At 39.2% G+C, this 12,154-nt stretch overlaps 2 protein-coding genes across 4 annotated transcripts in view; one reads left to right on the top strand and one right to left on the bottom strand.

Moving 5' to 3' along the window:
• The window catches only part of dbh (dopamine beta-hydroxylase (dopamine beta-monooxygenase)), a 15,562-nt gene extending 3,408 nt beyond the window's left edge, over positions 1–12,154 (top strand). Inside the window, exons 4-12 of one of the 2 annotated variants that reach the window (XM_089019982.1) lie at positions 1,279–1,455; positions 4,373–4,475; positions 5,293–5,459; positions 6,489–6,632; positions 8,787–8,825; positions 9,435–9,494; positions 10,302–10,429; positions 10,496–10,655; positions 11,921–12,154. In XM_089019982.1, the coding sequence (XP_088876108.1) occupies positions 1,279–1,455; positions 4,373–4,475; positions 5,293–5,459; positions 6,489–6,632; positions 8,787–8,825; positions 9,435–9,494; positions 10,302–10,429; positions 10,496–10,655; positions 11,921–12,022 (1,080 nt within the window). In that variant the 3' untranslated portion in view covers positions 12,023–12,154. The remainder of the gene's footprint in view (positions 1–1,278; positions 1,456–4,372; positions 4,476–5,292; positions 5,460–6,488; positions 6,633–8,786; positions 8,826–9,434; positions 9,495–10,301; positions 10,430–10,495; positions 10,656–11,920) is intronic. The other variant, XM_089019983.1, reaches the window with a different exon arrangement.
• The window catches only part of sardh (sarcosine dehydrogenase), a 36,661-nt gene continuing 35,024 nt past the window's right edge, over positions 10,518–12,154 (bottom strand). Inside the window, exon 23 of one of the 2 annotated variants that reach the window (XR_016118219.1) lies at positions 10,518–10,653. The gene's annotated coding sequence lies outside the window, so the exon portion shown is untranslated. Of the gene's footprint in view, positions 10,654–10,683; positions 10,782–12,154 lie in introns of those variants that run through there. The other variant, XR_016118218.1, reaches the window with a different exon arrangement.

Here is a 12,154-nt window from a genome sequence, read left to right as displayed (position 1 = left end):
GTCATGCTTAGGAGAACAGAGCATACATCAAGGCAAATGCATATAACTCCACAAATTTCATTCCTCAATCCGGCTAACAGATATACTCAATGATACGTTATCAAAAGTGGTCATGTCAGTAGTTAGCCTATTTTTAAACTTAAAATAATAAGATGAATAATAATAGTCTAAATTTGTAATGGCGGTATAGAAACCATAAGCAAGCTGCAAACTGGATAATAGCGAAAGACGTTAAAACCGCACCGCGTTGTGTTATCTTAATGTAGCTATGTTACAGGTCATTTGTAATACTGATGAAAATAACAATATATTTGTGTGACAGTGAAATAATCACTGGCTAGCAAACAACTGACCTACACACCATTACATTATTATTAGTCGTACATTTTTTTCGTACTTGACAGTGATGTAATAGAAAACTAGGTACAGGAAACTGCCACATTTCAAAAAGTCAAAAATGTCTAAAATCAATGTAATAAATACTCGTTAAATACGTAAGAATATATGGCTTATTTCAAGAAAATATGTCATTAACAATCTTACCAAGATATTTTTACTGGCTTTGTGACCAGAGTTGAATTATTTTTACACATGCGAGGCAGTGAAACGTAAGCTAGCTGGATAGCGGTTAGCTGCTAACTGGGCGTGTTTTTTTTATCATTACTTATTTTGTAATTTATTCGTACTAGTTAGCAAGCCGTCAATTGTCCTGCTGTTACGGGTGCTAAAAGAAGCACAATTTAGCTGGGGTTAGCTAGCTGCTTATACGCGGGTTAGATAAATTGGAAGCTAGCTTGACGCGAGCTAGCTCCTGAACACATGATCAATTGTTGACAAAAGTATCTTATAATATGAATATATTTTGGTAAGGTTAACTTGTGTGTACAATTCACTCGCATAACTATTTAGAAGCCACTCCTTAGCGAGCTAACAAATAACTATCTGTACAACATGCACACATCCACTCTTTCATCCATTATTCAAACATGCTCATGACGGTTGTGGACGTACTCCAGCCAATTCCAATCGAATGCCATTTTTTGGTTGTTTTGACATATTACCAATAAATTAGTTAACGTTCCTTTAACACTTGTAAGACAGTCAAGACATTGGTAATTTGTCTCTTACTGGCTAACTGATGAACACAATGCATTTGATTAATTTTCGATGGGAACAATAGCCAATGGCTAACATACTTTGCAAGATTGTTAATGACATTCTAACTATGTTATGTTAGGTTATGTTACATAACATTTTCTTTCTTTTTTTTTGTATCAGTACGAGTCAGCGATAACACCAGGAAACGAGGCCATCGTGCATCACATTGAAGTGTTTGAATGCTCACCGGATGACGGTGACGTTCCCCAGTACAGCGGTTCGTGCGACAATAAGATGGTGCCGGCAAATCTCAATTTCTGCCGCCACGTTCTGGCCGCCTGGGCTATGGGTGCAGAGGTATAGTTGATATTTTTCTCATTAATACAGTCATTCGGTGAATTAAAATGTCTATGTCATAGTGGATATGGATAAAACAGGGCCTTGAAGATCAATCAGAATCGATAACTGATTCTTACGATAACAGAAGTTCCATCTTTACATAAGAAGCGTCTTGTTTATTTTTGGTGCAATCCTCGATTCTATTCATTGGAGACCGACTCCTACTCAAATAATGTGAAAGCCGAGAAGTGTCTGCGCAAAGTCTATTAAGGGTTGGCAGGCAGTCAGTATGTGGGAAGACAATTCACATGCAAGACGTCGCACACGCACAATGGCTTGCATAGCCTCACACACACTGTAACGCGCGCAGTAGCAGATTGTTAAAAAAAAAAAGACATTTAATTCCTATTCCATTGGATTTGCGGCTCAATAAACCAAAAATTGTACAATAGATTAAAAAAATAGTTTTGGATTTGAATTTATTGAGCTATTTATTTTGAAAATCTAAACAAGAGTGACCCAACACATGACCTAGAAAGGCTAGAAAATACACATCGGAAGCAGTACAGCGAGCAAGGTAACCTGAGACAGTCGGATATTTAGCTTTGACTGCGAACCATGAACAGGTGAGCCTGATGGAGGGAAATGCGCATCACTCCAGCTAGAGCTGGACCAAAACAAACATAGGACATGACAAGCTGAGATACTGCGAGACTTGTTTAGATCACAAGATTTACTCAATTATGGCAAAGGGTGCTCAGATCTTACAAGATGCGTAGTAACGAATATTTCACAATATTTTGATTTGTCTGCTGGGAATTTGTGTGAACTCGTATCAAATAGTAGTCTTGGTACAACACACAACAATTCACCATCGCATTATTTTTGTTTATTCCTTCTAATTTCGCCATCAACCCGGATCAATACAAAGTTTTCCGACCAAGTACCCAAAATGCATTGTGTGTCGCTTTCTCGGTCAGGGCCGTTCCATTTGTGACGTCACGTCAGGAATCGTCACCAACTCAAAAACAAGACTTCCTGAATATTCTGAACAAGTCTTAAAACGTAAAATCTTGCTATATGCCGTGGAATCTTTGTAAAATACGCTCAGTAGAAGTCATTTGAAGTGATTTTACAATTTATGGACACAACTTGTCCGGAGGCGTCGGTTGTCCTTTAAGACTTAGAAGCTTTGTTGAAGTCTCATGAGATTTACCGAGGTCTTGTTTCACATTTCGTGAAGATTTGCTGAGGCTTTGTAAGATTAACAGAGACGCCATTAACCGGTGTGAGGCATCTAAATAGCTGAAAACTGCAGCGGGAGACTAGTTTAAGAAATCGATAGATGCTAAAGTTGAGCACAATAAACCAAAGCTACGGAGGAGCCAGCAAGCGATGGGAAGGTGGTGTCACATAAAACAAGAGGACAAGGGAACGGGGAAGCCTGTCACCATATTTTCTATGCTCTCTGACCACGGTGCTCTCTGATTGGATTACGTGTCAGCCAAACAACAACAAGCAGGATGCCCTCCTTTGCCCTGTGTGAGCGCCAAAGACGAGATTAGGTGGGAAATATTCAGGCCTCTTTCATCACCTCGTAATAATGTTGTTCAATTCTCCCCGGCAGCACCGACCAAAGAAATGCGACCTAGTAAAAAAAAAAATAAATAAATAGATAGTTCAATGCAGAGGAGACGGCGAGCCCTCAGATGTTATAGCATGGCCGATAAAGAGAATAACATCATGAAATATATAAAAAATAACAACACTCCTCAATTGGATCGGCGAGGTTGCATCTGGCGCAAGATTAAGTGATGAATTAAAATTGAATCAAGATTTCCTGACGATAGAGAGACGGATACCCCAAAGGCTTAGTTATTTCATTGAACAACTGCACAGAGCCATCTTGCACACTGCCAAAATATGGTTCGGTGTTTCATACCTTTGAAAAATCGCATTTTCTATTCCACTTGCCCCAAAATTGTTATCATTTCCAGGGGCAGGACTTAAGTAGAAAATAGCTAATGTGTTAAATGGGAAACTTTAAAAAGCAGTTTTGGGCAATATTTGGGTTGATGAAGACAAATGAAGACGCTGCCCAATTTACGAACGAGATATGTTCGTAAGTTGAATTTGTTCATAAGTTGCTTCAGTGCTATATTTTGTATGGAACGTATGTTTAAGGCTTATATAAGTATGTTTAAGTTTTATACAAGTATGTTTAGGGCCTTTATAAGTAACCTGTATTGGTTTTACTTAAAAGTAAACATTTAATAAAATATATGCTCTGTAAAGATATGTGCATGTACAAAAATGTTCATATCTACCGTTGTTCGTAAGTCGAATGTTCATAAGTAGGGGAGCGTCTGCATGGGGAATGTACAGGTTCTCTCATATGATCAATAAAGAATCTTTAGCTTCTAGTACAAGAAAATGTGATGATAGACCCTTAGCTTTCATATTTGCTAGACAAACGCTCCCTACTTACGAACATTATAGTTACGAACAACGGTACATAGGAACATTTTTGCAGGTATGTTGAAAAATGTTCGGACAGATATGCTGTAAGTTAGATTTTTTTGTTGTGCGTCTTTTTCTTTCTGCCGCTAATACCGGCGTGAGGCGCTGTGAGAGCTCTTTCTCTCTAACATATGCAATATTCTCTCCAGTTGTACATGTATAGAACTTTATGGAGCATATACTTGATTAAATGTTTATTTTTCAGTACAACCCAATGCAGGTTATCTATGCAAGCCTTAAAGATACTTATATAAGCCTTAAACATACATTCCATACAAAATATAGCACTAAAGCAACTTACAAACAAATTCACCTTACAAACAACCATTCAGAACGTATCTCGTTCGTAAGTTGGGAGCGTCTGTATTCAAGTATTTGTTTATTTTCAAACCAAAAGTACTGTGTGTGTTTCTAGGCGTTTTACTACCCTCCTGATGCTGGCCTCCCAATTGGTGGGCCAGGTTCCTCAAGGTTCCTTCGCTTGGAAGTCCATTACCACAACCCTCTCCTTATATCTGGTACTTACACACATACACACACACCGGGAAAGTGTTCCTGAGAAGCTGCGGGCTAATTTCCGACCGACCAAATTTGTTTCAAATTTTCCATATGACGCTTTTCATCTTGGCCACGCTAATCATGGCAGAGTTCACAGTGTGTTCCCCTCGCATGACCTTCAGTGGCATGTTCAGGAGAACTTGCCTTTGTTGGCATAATCTACAATTTTTATGTCGCAGTGTTAGCGTCATGTTGAAATGCTGTCCGGACGACTAGCAAATAAACACATACAGATGCTCCCCACCTTACGAACGAGATACGTTCCGAGCGGTCGTTCGTAAGATGAATTCGTAAGTTGTTTCAGTGCTATGTTTTGTAAGGAATGTATGTTGAAGTCAAACACTGAATGCGGAAGTATAAAACACAGACGCTCTAACAGGTGTCAAATCAATTCACACCTACTGTAGTACGACAACATATATGCTTGGGTCTACAGTAAGCCATTAGTGAAGCTACTGGCATGTAATTACTTAGTTACGTGTCAGCAGACATTACTTTTTGTTATGCGTCGTGTCATCCTGGAGCGTCAACTGGGAGGATGGATTTCCTCCCCGCAGCCAATCGCAAGCGAGATCAGATGAAAAAAGGCGTGCAATACAAAATCTAATATACAGCATCTCTGTCCGAACATTTTTGAATACTCATGAATACTCAATCATGAATACTTATGAATATCCTGTTGAAATGATTCTGCCCTGCGAGCATGTGAATACGTTACAGGAGGTAAATGGACCGCACGTAAAGCGCATTAACGATCTGCCACGTTGTTGCGTGCAGGCAGACGTGACTCATCGGGAATACGCTTGCATTATACGCCCAGTCTGAGGCGATACGACGCCGGGATCATGGAGCTGGGCCTGGTCTACACGCCCATCATGGCCGTCCCGCCGAAACAACGCAGCTTTTACCTCACAGGCTATTGTACTTCCGAGTGTACACGCACTGTAAGAACGTTTGACACGTACTGTGGTGCCGATAAAGCGCTGGTTAGACCTCTGGTAATGTTTTGCCCTTCCACGAGGGGGCAGCTTTTGTGCAGCGGCCCCCACTTGCACCTGATGTAATAAATAAATAAATGTACCAGTGGGTGCTAGTTAGCCCTAAGGGCAACATGACGAACCCATTGGTCTGTTCTAAAAATAGCTGACCAGTGATTGGACAATGTAGCTTGTAAAGAATGAAATAGAAGAATGTTCACATGTATATATTCTTTTCAACTAAATATAATATTTATACAGTGAGACCTCAACTTACAAACACCTTATCTTACAAACTTTTCGTCTTGCAAACGTCAAATTTCTGAAAATTAAACCTTATAATAAGCACTATTTTCATAATAAACACCCACCACGGCTGGTGGAGTGATCTTCGGCGGAAGCACACGACCGAACAGCACCAGAGGTTAAGTTACCAACAGTCCTTATGGAAGGTGACTCTCCTTCCATAAGCCAGCAACGACCATCAAAAAGGTAAATAAAACTTTATTTTACAGCTAGTTTATTTCTTTAATTACAGTCCTCATGTAATGCGCCTCTCTGTCCAAAGAGCAATTCCCTTTGACCTTCGACCTCCAACGCCATTCCATCAAGCCATCACAAATGTAAATATTATGATACAATGCAGTGTATTTCTTTCATTACAATACAATAGCACATTTATTATACATAGAATAAGGTATGCTGTGTGTAATTTTAAGGCTTATTTAGTTGAAAAGTATATTTTATGGAAACCCGGGAACGGATTATTCCCATTTTAATGGTTTCCTATGGGATTTTTTTTTTAGATACACACTTTTCGCCTTACACACTCTGTCTGGGAACCAATTAAGTTCGTAAGTTGAGGTCTCACTGTATATGTACACGGTCTGTGCCATATACTGTACTGTATTGTTTCAAATACATGTGAAAGTTTGAGAACCGTTATTGGAGGAGAATCCATTCCTGAATCAGTGATCATTTCGCCATCTTTAATAGGCTTTGCCTCGGGGTGGCATCTTCATCTTCGCGTCCCAGCTGCACACGCACTTGGCGGGCCGAGGGGTGCGGACTGTCTTGGTGAGGGGGGGTAAAGAAGTGGAGGTGGTCCAGGAGGACCAACACTTCAGCACACACTACCAGGTGAGCGGCGACGAAGACTCTTTTGCATGAATTTCTAATGTATTAAAAATAATAATTTATTGTGAATTTAGAAATGGTCCCGATTATGAAAATGAATGTGCGATGTTGGTTGACATGGATGAGAGGGTGAAAACCTCCAGCTGGGTTGCCTCCGTGCAGGCTGTCAACAACTACCAAGTGTCGTTTGAGGGCGTCAAACCAGGGGAGATAATGAATGTTGTTCTTCCTCTCTACTGGAGGAGGACGTCAATCACAAGGCGTGGGTGGTACTCCTCCAACAACACGTGGTCGTGCCAATCCTACAATATTTCTTGACTTAGGAGTGGTGCATCGATGAAAAGGTTTCTTCAGCCGTCATCTGTACTTATTTGAAGGTGTTCGCTTCTCATCCGAAAAGCTTCGTCAGAAACTTAAAATTGTGCTGGTAACTCTGGCTGCATACATATCCCTGGGACCAATCAGAGCAGAGGTCCGGCACCGCCACCTCTGTCCATTAGTTATACAGTGATACCTTGGCTTACGAACTTAATTGGTTCCCAGACAGAGTGTGTAAGGTGAAAAGTGTGTATCCCAAAATTTAATTTCCCATAGGAAACCATTACAATGAGAATAATCCGTTCCCAGGTCCCCATAAAACAATTTTCTACTTTCTAATTTTCTAAGCCTTAAAATGACACACAATATACCTTATTTTATGTATAATAAATGTTCTATTGTATTATAATTAAATAAATCAACTGTACTGTATAAAAAAGTCATTTTATTTGCCTTTATGATGGTCGTTGATGGCTTGATGGAATGGATAGCTTTTTGCATAAAGTGTCTCAAGGAGCTCTGAGTTGTACATCTTGGAAGTTGTGATATTGCAACAACAACAGATGCAAGCAGACACACTAGAAACATCATTAATAGCTGGTTCCCTTGCTCGTCTTTTCATTCCAAATTGAACTGATGGCTAGTGCGGGTTATTTGTGGAGCCTGATTGATGGGAATTTTAACCTTGCAGACTACACTCTGCCTTTGAACTATCAAAGTTGAAACAAGTCCAAATTTCACTGTTTTCTATCCATTTTGTCACTCTCTGTCGTCTGCCTGTCTCTTTAATGTTTAAACCACCTCCCCTCACTGCTGCGTTATTGACCAATCACGTGGCTTTAGCCGAAGACTGAGGGCTGGGAATAAAGAACCAAAACAAGCCGGCTGCCATTTTCTTTTAGGAGAACGGGCTCGTTCGCGAACGACACATCACTCATAGCGGCAGCTCCGCGAAAAATAGTTTGTATGCCAAGGTAAAATTTTCATAAATTTAACGTTCGTAAACCGAGGTATCACTGTATATATATATATATATATATATATATATATATATATATATATATATATATATATATATATAGGGCCAGAGTTACCAGCAAAACTTTAGTTCGCTGACGAAGCTTTTCGGATGAGGAGCGAAATGTCCGACACCTTCAAAGTGTAGATGACGGCTGAAGAAACCTTTTCATCGATTTCTTGAAGACTAGAAAGGTCTTTTTTTTCATTGAGATGATGGATGGTCGAATGAAATTCTACTCCAACGCAAAATAAATCTCTTCGGGTCAGCGTGAGAAATATGAAGGCTGCTTACGCACGGCGTCAGTGGGTAGGAAATATTGCATGCCACAAAGGCTTCTTCCAGAGGCGCGGAAGCCTTGAAACAAACGCTCGAGGGAAAATATCGAAAATCCTCATTCATTTTTAAGTACTCTCTCATTTCACTTGGAATGGATGAACACCATTAGGTACGCAAATAAATTATTCAGCCAATTAATCAGGAAAATGTACATTAAGAGAAAGTTTAAAAAAAGACTCAAGCAGTTCAAGTAGCCGCATTTCAATACACAGCGATTTTAAATTTTAATATTGTAGTTGATTCTGACTTTATTTTTGCCTATTTCAATTTGTTTCTGTAATTTTGAAGATATTGGAGCTTTGTATGGGAAAAAACTGTTCTTATCATGTTACTGTAAAATGTCCTTTTGAAAGGCGCTTATAAATGTGACTTTTTTGTTTTTTTTTTTTTACAAAAAAGTCACATGATTGTGCGGCATCTATTTTGAATCTAGTTTAAAATCACCAAATAAGGTTCCTTGTCCTGATTTTTTTCTCTTATAGACTATCCGAGTTCTGAGGAAGATGACCAACGTTTTGCCAGTGAGTATGATTTTTATTTTTCATATGTCCTTTTCTGGTGTACAGTGATACCTCGGTTTACGAATGTTACATTTGTCAACATTTTACCTTGCCATACGAACTTTACTTTGGAATACATTTTTTTTTTCGTACATAAAGCTGCCTCAATGGGTAATGTGTCGTTCTTCTAACAACAAAATGGCAGCCAACTGTTTTTGTCCTCTATTCCCCGCCCCCAGTATTCGGTTAAAGCCACGTGATTGGTCAAGAACGCAGCAGTGAGGGGAGGTGGTTTAAACATTAAAGAGACATGCAGACGACAGTGAGAGAGTTTCAACTTTGATACCATTGCATATTTATTATACATAAAATAAGATATATTTTGTGTAGTTTTAAGGCTTTGAAAATTATAAAGTAGAAAATTATGTTTCAAGGGGACCTGGGAACGGATTACTCTAATTTTAATGGTTTCCTATGGGAAATTAATTTTTGGCATACACACTTTTCGCCTTACACACTGTCTGGGAACCAATTAAGTTCGTAAGCCAAGGTATCATTGTATTTAACAATTGGAGAATGAATAAATAAACAAATAAGTAAATAAATAAAATGATGTGCATCTTCTGATAGGGAGATGTCCTCATCACAAAGTGTACTTATAACACAGAAGATAGGGACAAGCCCACTGTGGTGAGTTGCCATTTACAACACAATCACTCAAAAAAAAAGACCATTAACTCATTCACTGCCATTCCCGAATTTATTCGGGTATTGAAAATATGACGTAGAGCGGCATTCCCGAGTTTTGTTCTTTCTTGTTTGGGTGCCGATAAAGCGCTGGTCATGGCCTCTGGCAATGTTTTTTTTCTTCCACAAGGGGCAGCATTTTCATTTTTTTCCATGTTCACGCTTTGTTCCAGCTTCAGCTGTTGTTAAACGTTACATAAACCAATATGTATGCATTACATTGTATTTTGGACACCTGCCCTCATTTCAAGCTCATATAACTCCAGACCCACATAACTTTTTTTTCTGATGAAAGAAGAGAGTCTAAGGTTTCTTACGCAGCATTGAATGTTTATGTAGACCTAAAACTCAATATTCAGTGGGTCCTGGAATTCGAGTGACAATGACAAAAACCCTGGCACTGGAGTGGACACAGTTTTGCACTCATATCGCAGTGAATGAGTTAATACATTTAACAATTATTTAGTACTACTCTCTTTGTGACTGCTTTATTTCCTGTATATGAAAGGTGTCCATGTTAATCTCTTTGTTACAGCTTCAGCTGTTGCTAGATCGCTATATAAGTCAATATATATTGTGTTGTAATACACATTCCAATGGAATCCATTTAAAATTTGATTTGTAACCTTTTGATGCAGATTGTGTTGAAATTATATTAATAAGATAAGTTCAGAGGAAGAAAAAAAAATAAACAAATAACTAAAAAAAGAGGTCATAACCTTGATAGATTTTGTGTCGTTGTTTCCTCAGGGTGGTTTTGGCATCATGGAGGAAATGTGCGTCAATTACGTCCACTACTACCCTCGCACTCAGCTGGAGCTCTGCAAGAGCCACGTGGACCTGGATCACCTGCAAAAATATTTCAGCTTCATTAACAGGTAGCGTCCAATCATCAGCTGGTTCTTGTACTTCCCTGTGACATCAAAGTTTGCCGGTGTCGTTAGGTTCCAGGGAAAGGAGCAATGTGTTTGTGGTGGCGACGGAGTGACAGAGCAGTACTCCAACCTACAGTGGGACGGTTTCGCCACCCAAGTGCTGGACTCCCTTTACAATACGGCGCCCATCTCTATGCACTGCAACCAGTCCACTGCACGCCTCTTCCCTGTGAGTCGCAAAAACATGTGCAAATGTCCTCCTGTGTGGGATTTTAATGTCCTCCCCGTGCGGGATTTTAATGTCCTCCCCGTGCTTATGTGGGCTTTTTCGGGTACTCTGAATTCAATCCACTTCCTAGAAAAAAAGGCAAGTTAGGTTTATTCAAGGCTCTTAACTCATTCGCTGCCAGAAATGTGCAAAAATATGCATTCAATGCGGCGTAAGAAACCTTAGAGTCTCTTCTTTCATCAGAAAAAAAAATAGTTAACTCCTAAATTATATGGGTCTAGAGTTATATGAGCTTGAAATGAGGGCGGCCCAAAATACAATGCAATACATACATATTGGTTTATATCGCACTTTAACAATAGCTGAAGATGGAACAAAATCCTAACATGGAAAAAAAAAAAACAGAAATGCTACCCCCTTGTGGAAGGTAGATAAAAAACATTGCCAGAGTTGTGACCAGCGCTTTATTGGCACGCAAGCACGAAAAAACAAAACCCGAACTAATTCTGGAGTGGCGCTCCACGTCATATTTTCAATTCCTGAATACATTTGTGAATGGCAGTGAATGAGTTAATCATCCTACTATCTCATATGCACAACAAAATATATTTTTGAAAGTTATTTTAAAGAAAGTGTATAGCGGCCACACCAGGGAAAAAAAATATAAATATTTTTGCACCCCAGGGAGGTGACAGTTTTATGCTTTTGGAATTTCAAAACCACAATTAGTAACAAAAATGCTTGCAACATTTCAATGGCAAATTATCATTTTATGGGCCTTGATAAGCTACATAACATGAAGCAGTGGGTCAAATTAGTCTGCACACAGTCCATAGTTACCTAGTGTTTTACGATAACACTGAACTAGATTTGTTTATATTGCAATTCATTTCTGTGGCTAAAAAAATGAAAATGTGGAGTCTTTGTAGTAAAAATGTCAGTACATAATGAAAGCGCAATCAATGAATGGGCGATCACTGCCGAGAGCTTCTCGAATACCCATTCTTTATTTCATTTCAGCCCTTGTTAATCGCAGGTCTTTCTAATCTTGAAAAAAAAAACAAGACAATAGTTAGAATGGTAAAAGTGCCGTTTTTCCAATGCGATGAATTGGTTATATGTGTGAGGGTCATTCAGTTGGTATGTGTGGGTGTGAATCATCGGCAAATGGTGGTCCTAATGAGTACAGAGGCTCTAAAAAAATGGGCCAATCCTTTTTAAAATACAATTTCTACGATATTCTCATCCTACGCTTCTTTCTCCAGGGAAAGTGGGAGAAACAGACTCTACCCATGGTAACCTCGCCGCTCAAAAATCCTCCTTACCCCTGTGAGGTCAGAGGTCGCCCTAATGGAACCTTAGTCTGAACCAAGACAGGAAGTGGCGGTATGTCTGTGACAAAATAAGAATGTCTGTGACAGTGACAAATACTTGTTTTAATTGTATAATTAAAGAGACTATTGTGTTTCAGAGTGTTGTTTTGATGCGGGGAATGGAAA

This window comes from Hippocampus bargibanti, linkage group LG18, assembly GCF_051943395.1.
Source record: "Hippocampus bargibanti isolate YZ-2025 linkage group LG18, ASM5194339v1, whole genome shotgun sequence".
In the NCBI taxonomy this organism is placed as follows: Eukaryota; Metazoa; Chordata; class Actinopteri; order Syngnathiformes; family Syngnathidae; genus Hippocampus; species Hippocampus bargibanti.
Note: the sequence above shows the minus strand (reverse complement) of the source record. Positions and strands in the feature narration are given on the sequence as shown.